This window comes from Phyllostomus hastatus, unplaced genomic scaffold (genome assembly GCF_019186645.2).
Source record: "Phyllostomus hastatus isolate PE091 unplaced genomic scaffold, TTU_PhHast_1.1 phas_contig_17, whole genome shotgun sequence".
Taxonomy (NCBI): Eukaryota; Metazoa; Chordata; class Mammalia; order Chiroptera; family Phyllostomidae; genus Phyllostomus; species Phyllostomus hastatus.
Window position 1 is genome coordinate 18,651,959 of NW_025333664.1, and position 15,145 is coordinate 18,667,103.

The 15,145-nt window shown below is 47.6% G+C and overlaps 1 protein-coding gene across 1 annotated transcript in view; it reads right to left on the reverse strand.

Annotated features, from left to right (window-relative positions):
* The window catches only part of MMP24 (matrix metallopeptidase 24), a 41,755-nt gene extending 35,124 nt beyond the window's left edge, over positions 1-6,631 (reverse strand). The window contains exon 1 of the mRNA XM_045833191.1: positions 6,419-6,631. Coding sequence (XP_045689147.1) covers positions 6,419-6,631 — 213 coding nt within the window. The remainder of the gene's footprint in view (positions 1-6,418) is intronic.
* Between the last annotated feature and the right edge of the window lie 8,514 nt (positions 6,632-15,145).

Below are 15,145 nucleotides of genomic sequence, written 5' to 3' on the forward strand. Positions count from 1 at the left end.
GTCTTCTTTCTTTCTATCTACTTTGTGATAACAACACGGCATGGTCTTGAAGAAAATATTATCTTTTATACAGATGGCTTTGCTGTTATTCTATATATCATTAAAGCCTAGTTCAAAGTTGGCTTTTAAAATGAATGCACGGAGTAACGACGAAGAAAAACTGGTAAAGGACTCGAGTGGAATCAGTCCTGAAGCCCAGAGGACGCAGGTGATTGGCTCTCAGATCTCTCAGCCGGAGAGGGCCCGAGCTGGCATTCGCGGCTTCCAGCCACTCACCGGTCCCTAAAACAGGTGCACAGACCTGCGTTGCACTGAGAAAGCTGAAGGTGTCCTGGGCAGGGGCCAGCGCCCAGAGCAGCTTCGGAAGGGGCCCCAGTCCCTCTGCCTCGTCCACATGGCTCCGAACAGGTCACTCCTGTGCTCAGAAACCCTTAATGACTCCCCTAAGCCGCTGGAAAAAAGCCAGCTTCACAATCTGCTCTCAGCCTCCCTTTGCAGTGCCTTCTCCTCACGCTCTCTTCCTGGAAATAGCGGGTAACTTGACGCCTGAGGCACAGCGCACTACTTGCTGGTAACTGAACATGCCACACGCTTTTGCGGAGCCTTGGTTCATGGTTTTCCTTCTCTTTGGACTGCCCCCCTCTCCATCCTTTCCTTCCCTCAAAGGCTTCTCTTCAATATCGACCTTCTTCCTAAAATATTCCCTGACTTCCCCAACCTCAGCGGGGAACCTCATCTCCTCCCTCTTCAGCAGTGCGCCAGACCTTGTTTATGTCTCCAGCACGCGTTCATGTCTTCTTCCACAAAGGGACTGAGTTTTTAACGTACCAAGCAGTATTCAAAGAAGTCAGTGGTGGACACAGACAATGAAATTAATTTCAAGATGTTCACCAAGTGTCTAGGATGTGCCAGGTCCATGTAGGTACTGAGGAGACACTGGCTGCAGTCCACTAAGAATTCAGTTCCTCTCATTTGGAGTTCAAATTATACCATGTCATAAGGCAAAGCATTTCTTTAGATGAATACCCTTGGTACAAGTATCATTTACCTTTACTTGCTCTAGAACTACCTCTTCAAGGACTGGAGTGGGACACACCTGAACATGGAAAGCATTGGCCAGAAGGCTATCATGGTTACTCAGGACAGGGCAGTTTAGTGTAGTGGGGAGGGCGCTCAGACCAAGACAGAAACTCTAGTTCTGACCTTCTCTTTACTGTTTACTAGTTACACATGGGTCCTGGGCAAATACAGACTAGTCATATCGCCTCTCTGAGTCTCTGTTTGCTCTTCTTTTTTTTAAGATTTATTTTTATTATTATTATTATTATTATTATTATTATTATCATCACTATTATTTTTAAAATTATTTTAGAGAGGGGGAAGGGAGGAAGAAAGAGAGGAAGAGACACTTCAATTGTTGCCTCTTGCATATCCTCAATCAGGGCTCTGGCCTGTGACCCAGGCATGTGCTCTGACTGGGAATCAAACCCATGACCTTTTGGTGCACAGGCTGATGCTCAGTCCACTGAGCCACACCAGCCAGGGCTCTGTTGGCTCTTCTATAAAATGAGGATGATGTCTTTCCTATCTACCTCATGGCATTGTTGCCAGGATCACGAATGTGCAAAGCACCCTATAAGAATAAGAAAAACCACAGTAATAGTAAGATAAAATGAATTAAAAATACAGGGGGCGTGCAAGAGGCAACCACACATTGATGTTTCTCTCCCTCTCTTTCTCCCTCCCTTCCCCTCTGTCTAAAAATAAATAAATAAAATCTTTAAAAAAAATACAGCAACTATATTCAGGTTAAGCAAAAGGAAGAACTGTCTAAGAGTGAGAATTATTTTTTGTGGCAACAATAAAGATATGCTGGAGGCCATGATCACACTGAAATAGAATTTTGGCTTGGGAATCTGATAGTGCTTCTTAAGAGGCCTACCCTCTGCCTGGGCTCATTCAGGGCTCCAGCTTTCCTTGACTACAGATGCAAAGCAAAGGACATTCTCCATCTGCCCAGAGCAGACCCCTCAGACTGGTCTAGAAGGCAGGAGTTCATTATGCCCTTGGACCAGGCGTCACACTGTTACTCATGTGGCCTGTTTTGATTGGCTTATCTCTTTCTGCCTGTACTGATCTTTCCCAGGATCAAATTGGAAACTAGGAGGTCCAAAAATTAAAAAAAAAACCAACAACTATCTTTGGGGCATTCTACTCAGCTAATAAGAGAAAGAGATGCTTTAAATAAACCAAACACAGGAAGCCAATTAGAGAATCGGTGGGAACCCTCCCCGCCAATGTGCAAAATACAAAAGAAAGACTCAAGAAAGCAAAGGACAAAACAGACTGAATGCAAAAAATTTTTTGGCTTTGTCTTTTGGTAATGAAAGATCGGAGATATGGAACCCAAAGGCAAAGACAGTGAAAACGCTTTCCAGTAAGACGTCAGGAAACCGGGGAAAAGTTCTAGTTCTGAATCACTTACTGTCAGGCTCAGTGCACTTGGGCAGCTCACAAATGGCAATTCAAGAAGTATCTGTTAAGTACTACTATGTGCTTCCTTGATGGTCTCTAAGGTCATGGTCATCTCTCTCTCAATTCCTCTTCATTGTATGTCACTGTCACTAGATGACAACCTACCTAATGGTTACGAAACAACTCAAGGGTGACATTGTGGAACCACCGTTAAAAGGAGTAACCTCTGTTTCCATGGAAGGAAGGACAGGTAGACATTAAGACATATCCCTAAGAAGGGTTTTAGAAAGGACCTGGAGGCTGCATGCCCATGAGAGTCTATTTCAGATCCACGCAACTCTTTGGTATCAAGGATAGAGTAGAATCATCGAATGCTTGAGTACTTAACAGTGAGCATTGAGAGTTGGGATTGTGTTAGAGCTAAAAACATAAAGCATTTTGGTTGGGGGAGGTCCTGCCTAAGAACTATAACTAGCCCCTACCGCCAAATGATGTTTTTATTTTCTTTTTCTTTTAAAAGATTTTATTTATTTACTTTTTGAGAAAGGGGAAGGGAGGAAGAAGGAGGAGAGAAACATCAATGTGTAGTTGCCTCTAATATGCCCTCTCCTGGGGACCTGGCCCACAACCCAGGCATGTGCCCTGACTGGGAAGCAAACCAGTGACCCTTTGGTTCACAGGCCAGCACTCAATCCACTGAGCCACACCAGCCAGTGCTAAATTTTTTTTCTCACTTGAGGACATGATCATAGAGAGGAAGGGAGAGAAACATCTATGTGAGAAACATCGATTGGTTGCCTCTTGCACGCACCCCTACCGGGTGCCTCACCTATGTGCTCCAATTAGGGACAAACATGCAACCCAGGCATGTGCCCTGACCGGGAATTGAACCTGTGACCTTTCAGTTTGCGGGGCGATGCTCCAACCAAGTGAGTCACACTGGCCAGGTAATGTTTAAGTATTTAAAAAACTTAAGTGGCAAACTGACTGGGGCTGCCTCAAAGTGTTCCCCTGAGACAGAAATAAATGACTAGAAAAGTCAAGGAAAGTTCCCTGGAGAAGCAGAGCTTGTGCTGGAACTTTAAGGAGAGGCTGCAGATGGATTGGTGGAGGCACGGACATAAACTTCATGTGTTGATGTCCAGGGAAACCTGGGTAACTGTCTTACAATATAAGGAGAGGCAAGCCTTTCTGGTCCAAGCGTGTGTACCAGTGAGCAGTGGGAAAGGCAGCCCTCGAGTGAAGAGGTGGGGTGGAGTCAGACTCCAGAAGCTTCAGAAGGCAAAGGGGAGTAAACAACATTATCTGCTGGCTAAAAAACACTATTTCTATAAGGTTTCAATCATGTGATCTACTAATACTCAACAAAGGGATAATTAGGTGCAAACACGTTGAGAGAAGCAGTGGATATAATGTATCTATCGGAAAGTTTTGGACAATATATTAGGCCTTGAAAATGGAGTCATTATGGAATTCAGGGTGGTGTTTTTCTCATGAACTCACTTAGAGATAGGGAACGATGGATGGAAATAAAGGGTCACTTCTCTAAATGAGAGGAGATTAAGAGTGCAGGGGGCCCCTGGAGACTATGCCGGGACTTGTTTGATTTAAATTTTTTATAAGTGATCCAGAAGAAGTGGAGCAAAGTGAAAATTTCAGGGCTGTGGATCACATGGGGCCCTATCGGGTAGGGGAATGCTTTGCTGAAGGAGAGGGTGGGAGCTGCAGGGAAGGTATTGAGTGAGATGCTGAATGGCAGATACACGTCAATGTGGGGAAATGAAAGGTGATGCACTCCGATAAAAGTCATCCACGTGGAGGGTGTTGTGTTCCAGGCTATCAGTTCTGACCCAGGAAAGGGATCCGGGAGCTAGAGTGTTTCCTAAAGGAGGGGCCTCACGTGTGGGGGTCAGGAGACTGACAAAGGGCAGGGCAGAAGCAGGAGGGGACCTGAACACCAGAGAGGAAATCATCCTTCCTTTGTGCAAGACCACAGGGTCCCACATCTGGGGACAACGGTTGGATTTATATCTATTGAAAGTTGGGGCCCAAGGATAACTAGAAAAGGGCAACCAAAGTGACCCAGAGGATGCATACGGCTACTCCAGGGAAAGCCTGTGTTGTAAGAGGGAAACTTAAGAGTGCAAAGACAAAGGCTAAGGAAGGTGGAACAATCAAAGCCAGTAAAGCTAACAAGGATAAAGAATGGACACACATAACCTTCTCTCCAAATCCTGACATATTCAAGCAAATAGCCTCTTAATGCTTGAAATATCACAGGAATAAAAGGGTTTTAGAGTAGAGATCATCTGGCTGTCTCCCTTCCTATTCAAGTTGGTAAAATCCATGCCTATAAAAAGCAAGGAAATGGCCCAAGGTCATAGAAACCACTGTGGGCCAAGGTCAGATTAGGACCCAGGCCTCCTAAATCTCAAGTCAGGGTCTTTCCACTTCACCCTGTGCACTCAGGAAGACTAGAGCAATCCTGCTTTTTATAGGGCATAAACTGACCACATAGATTATGTTGAGATATAATAAAGATGAAAACAAAAACGGGCTATAGAAAGTTTTAGCTAAAAGTCAGCCAGCAATTATAAAATTTTTGGAAGACAACTACCAAATGGAGCTAAAGAGACTTTCTACCCACCCTGAGTTTTTTGCATCATGTACCTCTTTGAGAGTCAGAAGAAAGCTATGGATTCTCTCCTAGAAAAACACATTTGCACACACAAACACAATTTTGCACAACATTTCAGAGTTCATGGCCCCCTGAGCTCCGTGCTCAATCCCCACTCTGGCAGATTCTTCTGAACAAATAGACTGCCTGCTCGGACAAGCACACTCAGTCTCCTCGGATTCCCTAAGGCACTAACTCTGGCTCTCTTCAGCAAAAAAACACCATCTCAACCAACATCACTTACTAGAATTGCAGACCTCTAGGTTGGAATAGGCCAAAGAAATCACCCAGTCCACTGCCCTTACCCCCACGGAATACAGAATAATGTCACGCCCAGGTGAGAATCCCAATTTCATCACTCACTAGCTTTGGGACACGGGGCAAGTTACTTAAGTTCTCTGTTCCCCCCGAAGGAAGGACAGGTGGGCATGTAAAATGGGGATGATAATTACAACTATCTCCTAGAGTAGTTATGAAGATTAAATAAGATACTAGTAATTCACATACAACACAGCACCAGGCCTGGCACATAGTGGGTGCACAGTGAGGGTGGCTGGCATTGCCGTTATTATTATGCATTTATCTATGCAGGTATTGTGCATGTATCCATCCAATCCCCTCTTGGAGCTTTTGCTTGCACATGCCAGTGATGAGCAGCTCACCGCCTCCTAAGCTGGTTGAGCAGCTCTGATTGTTACAAACTTCTTCCTATATTGAGCCGAAATTTGCCTTTTTGCGACGCCTACCCCCACCCCTGTTGGCTGTAGTTCTGCCCTGTGGGACCATGCACAGCAAGTCTATCCTTCTTCCACGTGACAGCCTTCGGATACGAAGACAGCGATCCAGTGCTTCCCCGTCCCCTCGCCCCCCACCCCCTATCCCATCCTTTTCTCCAGCTTGAATATCCTCGGGCTCTTCTCCCAACCCGCGGCAGACTGGCTGAGCTTACTATTTACTCCGAGGCGCCGTACGGTTTCCCTCACACACACAGTCCTGCAGGCCACACACCCCGCCGCCAGCACAGCCCTCCGACCCTCCCGCGGCGCCCGCGCCCGCCGCCCCTGTCCGCGGTGCTGAAACGGCTCCGGGGCCCCGCGGCCTCCGCACAGCCTGCCAGCCCCGGCGCTGGGACCCGGCCGGGACCCCAGGCGTGAATCCTCGAGAGCCACCTCCGCTCCCCAGCGGCGGGCGCGGCCCGGCCGGCGCCGCCCCCCGCCCTGCCCCGAGGCCCCGAGCCCGCGCTCCGGCCCCGCGCTCCAGCCCCACCTGCCCGGCGAAGGGCGCCTCCGCCTCGGCCGCCCGCGCCGCCACCGCCGCCCGTTCCTCGGCCCCCGCCGCCGCCGCCGCCCGCGCGGCGCCCGGGAGGCAGCAGAGCGCGGGCAGCAGCAGCAGCGGCAGCAGCAGCCTCCCGGGGGCCCGCCGGCGGCTCCGGCGCGGGGCCCGGCCCGGCGCGGCGCGGGCGCCCCGGCTCCTCGGCATCCCGGCGGCGGGGCCCGGCCGCCCGGCGGCGATGGCGGCAGCGGCGGCGCCTCCGGCCGGGTCCTCCCGCTGCAGCCGCTGCGGAGCCGCCGAGTCACGGCGCCGCGGACACGCGCCCGGCCCGCCTGTCTTCGCCGCCGCCGCCTCGGCCGCCCGCGCGCCCCCGCCTCCGCGCGCCCCGCCCCGGCGGGGGGCGGCTAGGGGCGCGGGGGGGCAGCACCTGGCCGGACCGCGGGGCGGCGGCTGCGGGCCGGCCCCGGGCGCTGGTGGGGGAGCGGGGCGGGAGGGGGGGGTCTCGGAGGCCGAAAGAGCAGCCCTGGAGGAGGGTCCGAAGGGTGGGACCGGAGGAGGGGGCCCGGGGGCAGCCGGAGGGAGGGGCGAGAGGCTAAACAAATACTCCCGGGGACAGAGCCACGTGACGGCCCTAGGGTGCGGGGTCTGCGGCCGGGGGACCGGCCACCCCCCCCCAGGGGGGGCCGGAGTCTGAGGGGCGGTGGGCTGGGCGCGGGGACTCAGGAGCTGCCCCGGGTGGGAGGAGAAGGCGCTGGGGGAACAGCCGGCCCTGGAGGGGGGCTGAGGGGCTGCCCCGGGCGGGGAGGGCGAGAAACCGAAGGACGGAGCTGAGGAGTGCTTCGGGGGGCAGACCTGGGAGGCATTAGGGGAAATTAAGGTGAAGCGCCTTCCCTCGTCAGAGAGAGAGGGAGAGAGAGAGGGAGAGAGATCGCCCAGCTGGGAAGATCATCTGTCATCCCAAACAACCCATATCATTGGGCACTTTCTAGATATATGTAGGACTCCGGACTACTTGGATACAGAAGGAAAGGAGGCTGGCTTCCGAAGCGGAGAGGTTTACAGCTTGGCGAGGAAAACACCCGTGCGAGGAAACGCAGGGCAGCAAACACCAAGTGTCAGAAAGGATTCGGGCGGGAGCTCCAGGGCCAGGGGGGACCTGAGGGGGGCGGGGAGGTCCGGGACGCTGTTGTGGGGCAGGTGGGCCTCTCGCTAGGCCTGGAGGGACGTCAACCCGGGAAGGGGAATGGGGAGGTCTTCTCAGGTGGGAAGGTGAAGGCGGGCAGGATGCGACTGGGGCAGATCAGCGTCTCTGGAACACAGCTTCCTCCAGGACAGCGCTGGGAAGGGAGGGAACTAGTGCAGGACCTTCACTCCCAGGGTAGTGAATTTGGGTTATGTTCTGAAGGGAAATGGGAGTGGCGGCGATCGAAGGTGTTCTGTTTCTTTTGAGCAGGATGATGTGTGGAAAATGGTGTTTTACAGCTGCCTGGTAATTTGGAAGAGTGGAAAGGGAACATGCTCTAGAGTCCGACCTATGTTAAACTCCTGGCTCGATTCCATTTTTATAAAATGATGCTGATATTACCGCATAAGGTTGCTGTAAGGATGAAGTGCTTCGCACGTAATAGATTTCCACTTTAGTTCCCCCATCCCAGGGTGCAGAACGACGACCACGGGAGGCAGCCCGATTAGCTGGGAGGCTACTGCAATAGTCCAGGTATAAAGAACCCATGATAACAAAGATGAGTAACATTTGTTAAATGCCTACTATGCACACAGCACTAGGCTAAGCCTCTTACTGTGTTATATCTCATTTAATCCTCACAGATAAACCCTATGAAATAGATACAATTATTATTATCCCTAATTTAGGATGAAGAAGCAGAAGTTCTGAATATTCCCCAAATCACAGGATTCATAAGTGGGAGAGCTGGAACAATCTGATCTCAGAACCCTGTTTTTTTCTTGTTTGTTTGTTTTTCTAAAATAGGGGAGGAGACAGATTTAGGAGACACTGGGCAAAGAGGAAGAGAGAAAAGAGTTTGGAGTAACTAATGGCAATTCCAGAAAGATGTATGGTAGTGTCTTCACAGAAATGAAGCAGTTTTCCTTTTTGAGTCAGATCCTGGGTTCATGTATGGGCTGTTACTACTTTGTAGTGAGCCTTTGGGCAAGTCATTTAATCTCTTTGAGCCTTGGTGTTCTCATTTGTGAAATAAAATTCATAGCACTCATTCTCTCCACTTCATGAAAGGGACCATATGAAACTACAGGGTTAACTGAGTGAATGTTAGGAAAAACTTTGATATTGATAATATTATCAAGAAGCATTATATCTGTGCCAGAACTCACTTCGGAGAAATGGGAGACCTTAGCCTCTTCTCTTATTTCTTTTTTTATTAAAGTTTTTATTTATTTATTTTTAGAAAGAGGGGAAGGGAAGGAGGAAGAGAGGGGGAGAAACATCAGTGTGTGGTTGCCTCTTGTGCACCCCCTACTGGAGACCTGGACTGCAATCCAGACATGTTCCCTGACTGGGAATCGAACCGGCAACATTTGGTTCGCAGGCCGGCACTCAATCCACTGAGCCACATCAGCCGGGGTCCTCTCTTATTTCTTTATTCAACAAATATTTATTAAGTATGTTTTGGGTGCTGGCTGGATTGGAGACTTAAAGAAGATTAAGTTATAGTTGTTGCCTGTAGTCTATTAGAGAGATTTACAATTACACAGAAATATTTTCACTGAAGACCTGAGGGACCAAGCGAGTGAACCATGCAGGTATCTTGGAGAGATGAATTCAGACAAAGAGAACAGGAAGTGAAAAAGTCCCGGGGCAAGGACATGCCTGGTAAATCTGAGGAACAACGTGGAGACAGGTGTGGTCAGACAGGAAGAAGGGTGAGGGTATTAGAAGATGAAGATTATGAAAGGGAAGGGTTTTTAATTACCTGACATAAAAAGCCAAGGAAAGGTTTTGAAAATAGCAGAGACAACTTCTGACTTATCTTCAACAAAAGCACTTTGTTGGCTGTGCTGAGAACAGGCAGAGAGGCCATACGCAGAAAGTCCAGGTAGGAACTATTGCTATGATCAAGGTACAGGCTGATGGTGGCTTGGGCCAGGGTCCAAGTGAGGACAGTGAAGTGTAGCTGGATTTTCAATAAATTTTGAAAGTAGAGCTGTCAAAACTTGGCAATGGATTGGATATGAGGACTGGATATGAGAACAAGAGAAGAGTCAAATTACACCAAACTTTTTGACCCAAGTAACCAGCAGAATGGAGTGGCTATTATCGGACACACAGAAGGCCACAGGAGGAACAGGTCTGAAAAGAAATATTGAGAGTCTGGGTTTGAACATAAGTGGGTGATGTTCAGTGGGTAAAGCATCCAAGTGGAAGTGGCAAGTAGGCTGTTTCATAGGTGGGCCTGAGTTCAGGAAAGAGGTCTAGGCTGAAATATGAATTTAGAGGTTTTCAGAATATAGGTAACATTTAAAAACCAAGGGACCAGAAGAAATTACTTAAGAAGTGAGTGTAGAGAGAGAAAGAAGAAGTTCTGATGACTCAATCCTGGGGCAACTCGAATATTGAGAGGTTGGAAAAATAAAGAGGAGTCCACAAAAGACACTGAGAAGGAACAGGCAAAACCAAGAAAACTAGGAGAGGGAGAAACCCCAGAAGCCAAGGGAAGAAAGTGTGTTAAGGGACAAAGAGTAATCAGTTGGGCTGAATGCTGATTAGAGATCGAACAGTATGATGATTAAGAAACGATAATGTGATTAACCAGTGTGGACGGATTGGTGATCCTGAGAAGAGCAGTTTTGGTGTCATGCAGGGGACAAAAATCTGATTCAAGTAAGTTCAAAAGAGAATAGGAGAGGAATTGAAAATGTTGAGTTTATATACCTTTTTCCAAGGAGTTTTGCTACAAACGGAAGGAGAAAATGTGGCAGCTGGAGGAGGAAATAGAGTCAAAAAGCGTTGTTTTTGTTTGCTTTCAAGATGGGCAAAAATATTGTTTAAACGTTGACAGAGAAGGCTCCAGTGGAGAGGGAAAGCTCGTTGCTGCCGGAGAGACGGGCAGAGTTGCGGCAGCGGCAGCGAGATGCTTGAGGACACACGTACCAGCATACCAGCGGAAAGGCTGGCCGTGAGCTGGGGTAATTCATCCACAGTCAGAGGGAAGAAGAGGACTTCTGGGCCTGTAAATCTGGTGCCAGCGTGGAGGAGGTTAGAGGGGGAATTGCATTTATTGGTGGTTTGTTCAGCCCCGTGCTAGCTGCTTTCCTCACAACAGTCCTTGACGTTCGCGGGAGATGGGTTAAGAGGCTGTTGCAATGAGGCAAGAAAAGTTGAGAACGGAACTAAAAAGCTCTGAAGTTCTGAGACACTGTGCTCTTTATGCTGTGGAACATCCTTCTCCCCCTCCCCCCGGCCCCCCTCCCCCCAGGTCACATGGGCTTCTTCACTGCAGATATCAGAGGTGCCAAGATTTTTTGCTTGACCCAGCCTTAGTCAGGCTCTTGAATCTGCTAGGCCCCTCTGTGTGCACTTCCTTGTAAATCTAGTTTCGAACCCTGCAAAGGCAGGTTAATTAAAAACACCCACCCTCGATATCTGATGATCACCTCCATATCTGATTGCGTTCCTCATCCTCCACTGATCCCTAAGTGATGTCTGATCATCCTGGCCTGTCTTCAACAAGAATCCTGTTAGGTTCATTCAGCCAAGATCCTGGACCCCTGATGATTCTTCTTAGTAATTTTCCACCCACTGACTGTTGACCTGCTTCCTGACTATAAACTCCCACATGGACCATGGCGGATTCATAGTTGAGACTAATTGCTCTTGCCCGCTGCAAAATCCCAGTGTGGTGGACCCTGTGCCTGTGGCGGTAGCCCCGCTGCTGTGAGTCAAGTCTTCCTCACTGTGCTTTAACAAGTGTCATTGAATGTTTTTCCTTTAACATTTGATTGGAAGAAACTAATTTACAAGCTCAATCACAGGGCAGAGATACTTCTTATAAAGGAAGGGAAGAATTGGTAATCACAAAAATCTACAGCACTGGGCAGCTTGTGCTGCTTGCTGGGGGGCCCTAGGCCTGCAGCCGGCCAAATTTATCCCCAAGATAAAGACAAAACCTAATAATAAAACAAAATCCCCAAACAACCTAAAACAAGAATAGGGAAGAAGGAAGTTCTTACTTGAAATCTGAAAGGAAATGTAGTTGAGAGATGTAGAAGTCTCTCTGACTTCTCTCCTTCTGAATCCTTATTGCAGCAGCCAGCATTCAATGAGGGCTTGGTATCTGCGGAGCAATTTTTCAGTGTTATCTCGCTTAATCCTCACAACTGTCTTATGAAGTGGATTCTAAGGAAAAGTTGAGAGGGGAGGTGATTTATCCAATGATACACCTAGAAGACAGCAAAACCAGGAATAAAATCCAAGTGCCTGACATAAAGTGTGTGTGCTTAACTCCTTGCACCTTTGTTCATTGATTACCTTAAAAATTCCATAGACAGTACTAAGCAGCCACTCTTGAAGGTGCTGTGGCAAGTGAGACAGTTTTCAGGTTAAAAAAAAAAAAGATGAGACTTGAGCAGGTGTTCAATGTGACAAATAACCTGAACACATTACGATGTGCCGTAGGATTGCGAGGGAGTGCGGTCACTCTGGCGGGGAAATCGGGAAGTCAAGGAAGGCTTCAAAAAGGAAGTGGTATTTGAGATGAGCCTGTGTCATTGGGCAATTGTTTTATGTGCAATATACACCACACATACTTCAAAGTTATAAGCAATGGGAGATTGTGTGAAGTTTTAATTGGCCAAAAACAGGGGATAAAGCTTGGAGGGAGGAAAGGGTCCAGTTGTTAAGGATGTAAAGAAGTCCCAGTTCAATCCCCTGCCTCAGTCTCAAGATCCAGCTTCAAATGATCTGGGGGTATTTTCCACTTAGATTTTTCCCTTAAGAGCATATTCAAAATGAGGTTTATACAATGGATCAATATTGAGGCCATTACAAATAATGAGGAAGTACTTTATGAACTGTTAGAAAATTATTTCCAAAATATAATGTTAAATGAAAAAAAAAGCAAGAAGCAGAGTCCTGGGTATAGTGCGGTACTATTTATGTAATGATAGTATGGGAGAAAAGGAGAGAGAGAGGGAGAGAGCCAGAATGAACTTTCTTGTTTGCTGGTAAAAGGGTGACGTATGGAAGGGTAACAGCAAATGCCTTATCGGAGGGTGACTGTGTGGTTACGTGGTGTGAGGGCAGGGCGAGAGGGAGGTTTTTTACTGTATGCATCTTGGTGTCCTTTGACCTTTTAAAAAACCATATGAATATATTTTCTATGAAATAAATAAATATAAGTTGAATTTTTTTTAAGTTAGTGTAACAGTCTCTAAAGGCCATTCCCCTAAAAAGAGGGCATATACTGAAATGTAAGGAAAAGCTATTCACTTTAGGTGGGTGGTTCCAAAAATTCAGGCCTCCAGAGATAAAGTAAATTTTACAATCAACTGGGTAAAATATTTATTATTCGTTTTCTTAACAGAAGACAGCTCTTAAAAACCAGTAAGAGAAGGACGAATTACCCAGTTCAAAAGTGGTCAAGGACATATGGGCTTCAGGTAGACATAAACATGAATGCACTTATATATATTTTTAAGAGACCAACTTCATTTATATTTAGAGAAAGGCAAATTAAAACAATGAGCTATTGTTTTCTGACAAGACTGCAAATGTAAAAAAAACAACTTTGGCTATTACAGTGCCAAAGAGGGCGCGAGGAAAGTACTGTTGGAAGGGGCATAAACTGGGATACTTCCTTGGAGCACAAATTAGCAATGCCTCTCCACCTTGAAAGTGAGCACACCTTTGACCCAGCTACTCTGATTTTGAGAATTTATCCTCGATGGATAACCTTTGCATATGTACAAACATACAAAATTATTCATTGTAGCTTTCTTCATAATGACAAAAGATCAGAATCAACCTAGTTATTCTCCAGCTGGGAAAACTGCCGCATCCAAACAGAGAAGCACTAGATAGGTGTTGGGAAGGACAATGTGGGTCTGTATTACTGTTATGACAAGAACTTAGTTTAGCTCCCTCTTTATCTCAAGGGTTTGACCTATGGCTTATGCTTTTTTTCTGGGGGGGTGGTAACCCTAACACCTCACACACCAACTAAGCACGTGGGAGTTGAGAGAATGAGTTGGAATGGATAGTCTGGAGGGGCGCTCTAAGTAATCAGCCTCAGTGCTTCTGGCCTCCATGTTGCTAAGCTGGGTTGGACGCTAATGTCACTGAAGCCAGCAGGCCCTGATGGCTGGCTCTTGCTTCTAAGAGCCGTGATGGAGTTTCAGATGGTCCGCAGGACTGGTGGAAGATGCCTAAACTGTCAAGCCTATGGAGGATCCCCTAAACCACCCACACCTATCTCTGAAACTCCCTATACCTGTCAGATAGTTAAAGTAGGGATCTGATTCCATCAGGGCCAGCTGGTCCCATCAGTCAGTTTCAGGTTCCAGGAACCTGGCAATAGTTTCAGATTGCCCATAATCCTTTGCAACACTAGTTTTCAAATAGGGGTATGCAATATCCCTATGATACAAGAAGACTTTCTAAAGGGTACTCGTGCACTGATATTTTTAAGGGAATTAATTTCCCGATCCTCAGCTTCCGTGTGTATTCTACCTGAGAAAGGTTGTGGGGTTAAGGCTCCAAGCTGGCTTTGACTTCATAATTGTAGTCCTGCTAGTCTTCGTAAGAAAGGCATATCCCACCCCAGCTGGTGTGGTTCAGTGGATTGAGCACTGGCCTTCGAACCAAAAGGTCGCTGATTCCGAGCCCAGGGCACATGCCTAGGTTGCAGGTTAGGTCCCCAGTTGTGGGGGTGAGCAAGAGGCAACCAATTGATGTTTCTTTCCCTTTCTTCCTCCTTTCCCCTCTCTCTAAAAATAAACAAACAAAATCTTAGAGAGAGAAAAAAAAAGATCCCTGGACCTCACTATGGCACATTGCCTGGGGCAATAAAAAATCCTGGAAGTGACAGAGGAGCAATTAAAACTATCGGTTTCAGGGAACTACCCTTTAATGATGGAGTGGCATCATTTATCAAAATTATTTTTGGCGGTATGTGAGAAAAAGCACAAAGACTACCATTCCAGGACAACATACTCCGGTGGCCTCTGCAGGGTTTTCGAGGAGGTCCTGGCCTGGTTCTCTCAACCTCTAGGCTTCTGATTCACAGGCTAGCCAGGCACACAGCTTCTATGTGATGTCTATGCAGAACTTCTACCTCGGTTCTCCAGTCCCCTCTTGAAACACACTCTCCCCTTGGCTTTGATACTATCACACTCTCCTGACTTTCCTGCCTGTCTCAAAGCCCCTCTTTCCAGGTTCCCTTTTCTGTTCTTTCTCCTCTAATTGACCGTTTACATTTACATTCAGGAGTTTCTCTGGGCAGTTATAAGCCCTCTTCTCTTTCTGATCTTTTCTTACTTAGAGATTTCACCCATGACCACAGTTTCAAACACCATTGGCATTCCATCAACTCCCAAACGTCTGTCTCTAGCCCTAGACCTTGCTCCTGAACTCCTAAGTCCAATTGCTCACTCCACACCCATACCTACACGTCTCACAGGATTTCCAAACTGCAAAAGGCAAAGCCAAGCGCACACTCTTTCTATTCGGAATCTCATCCTCCTCTA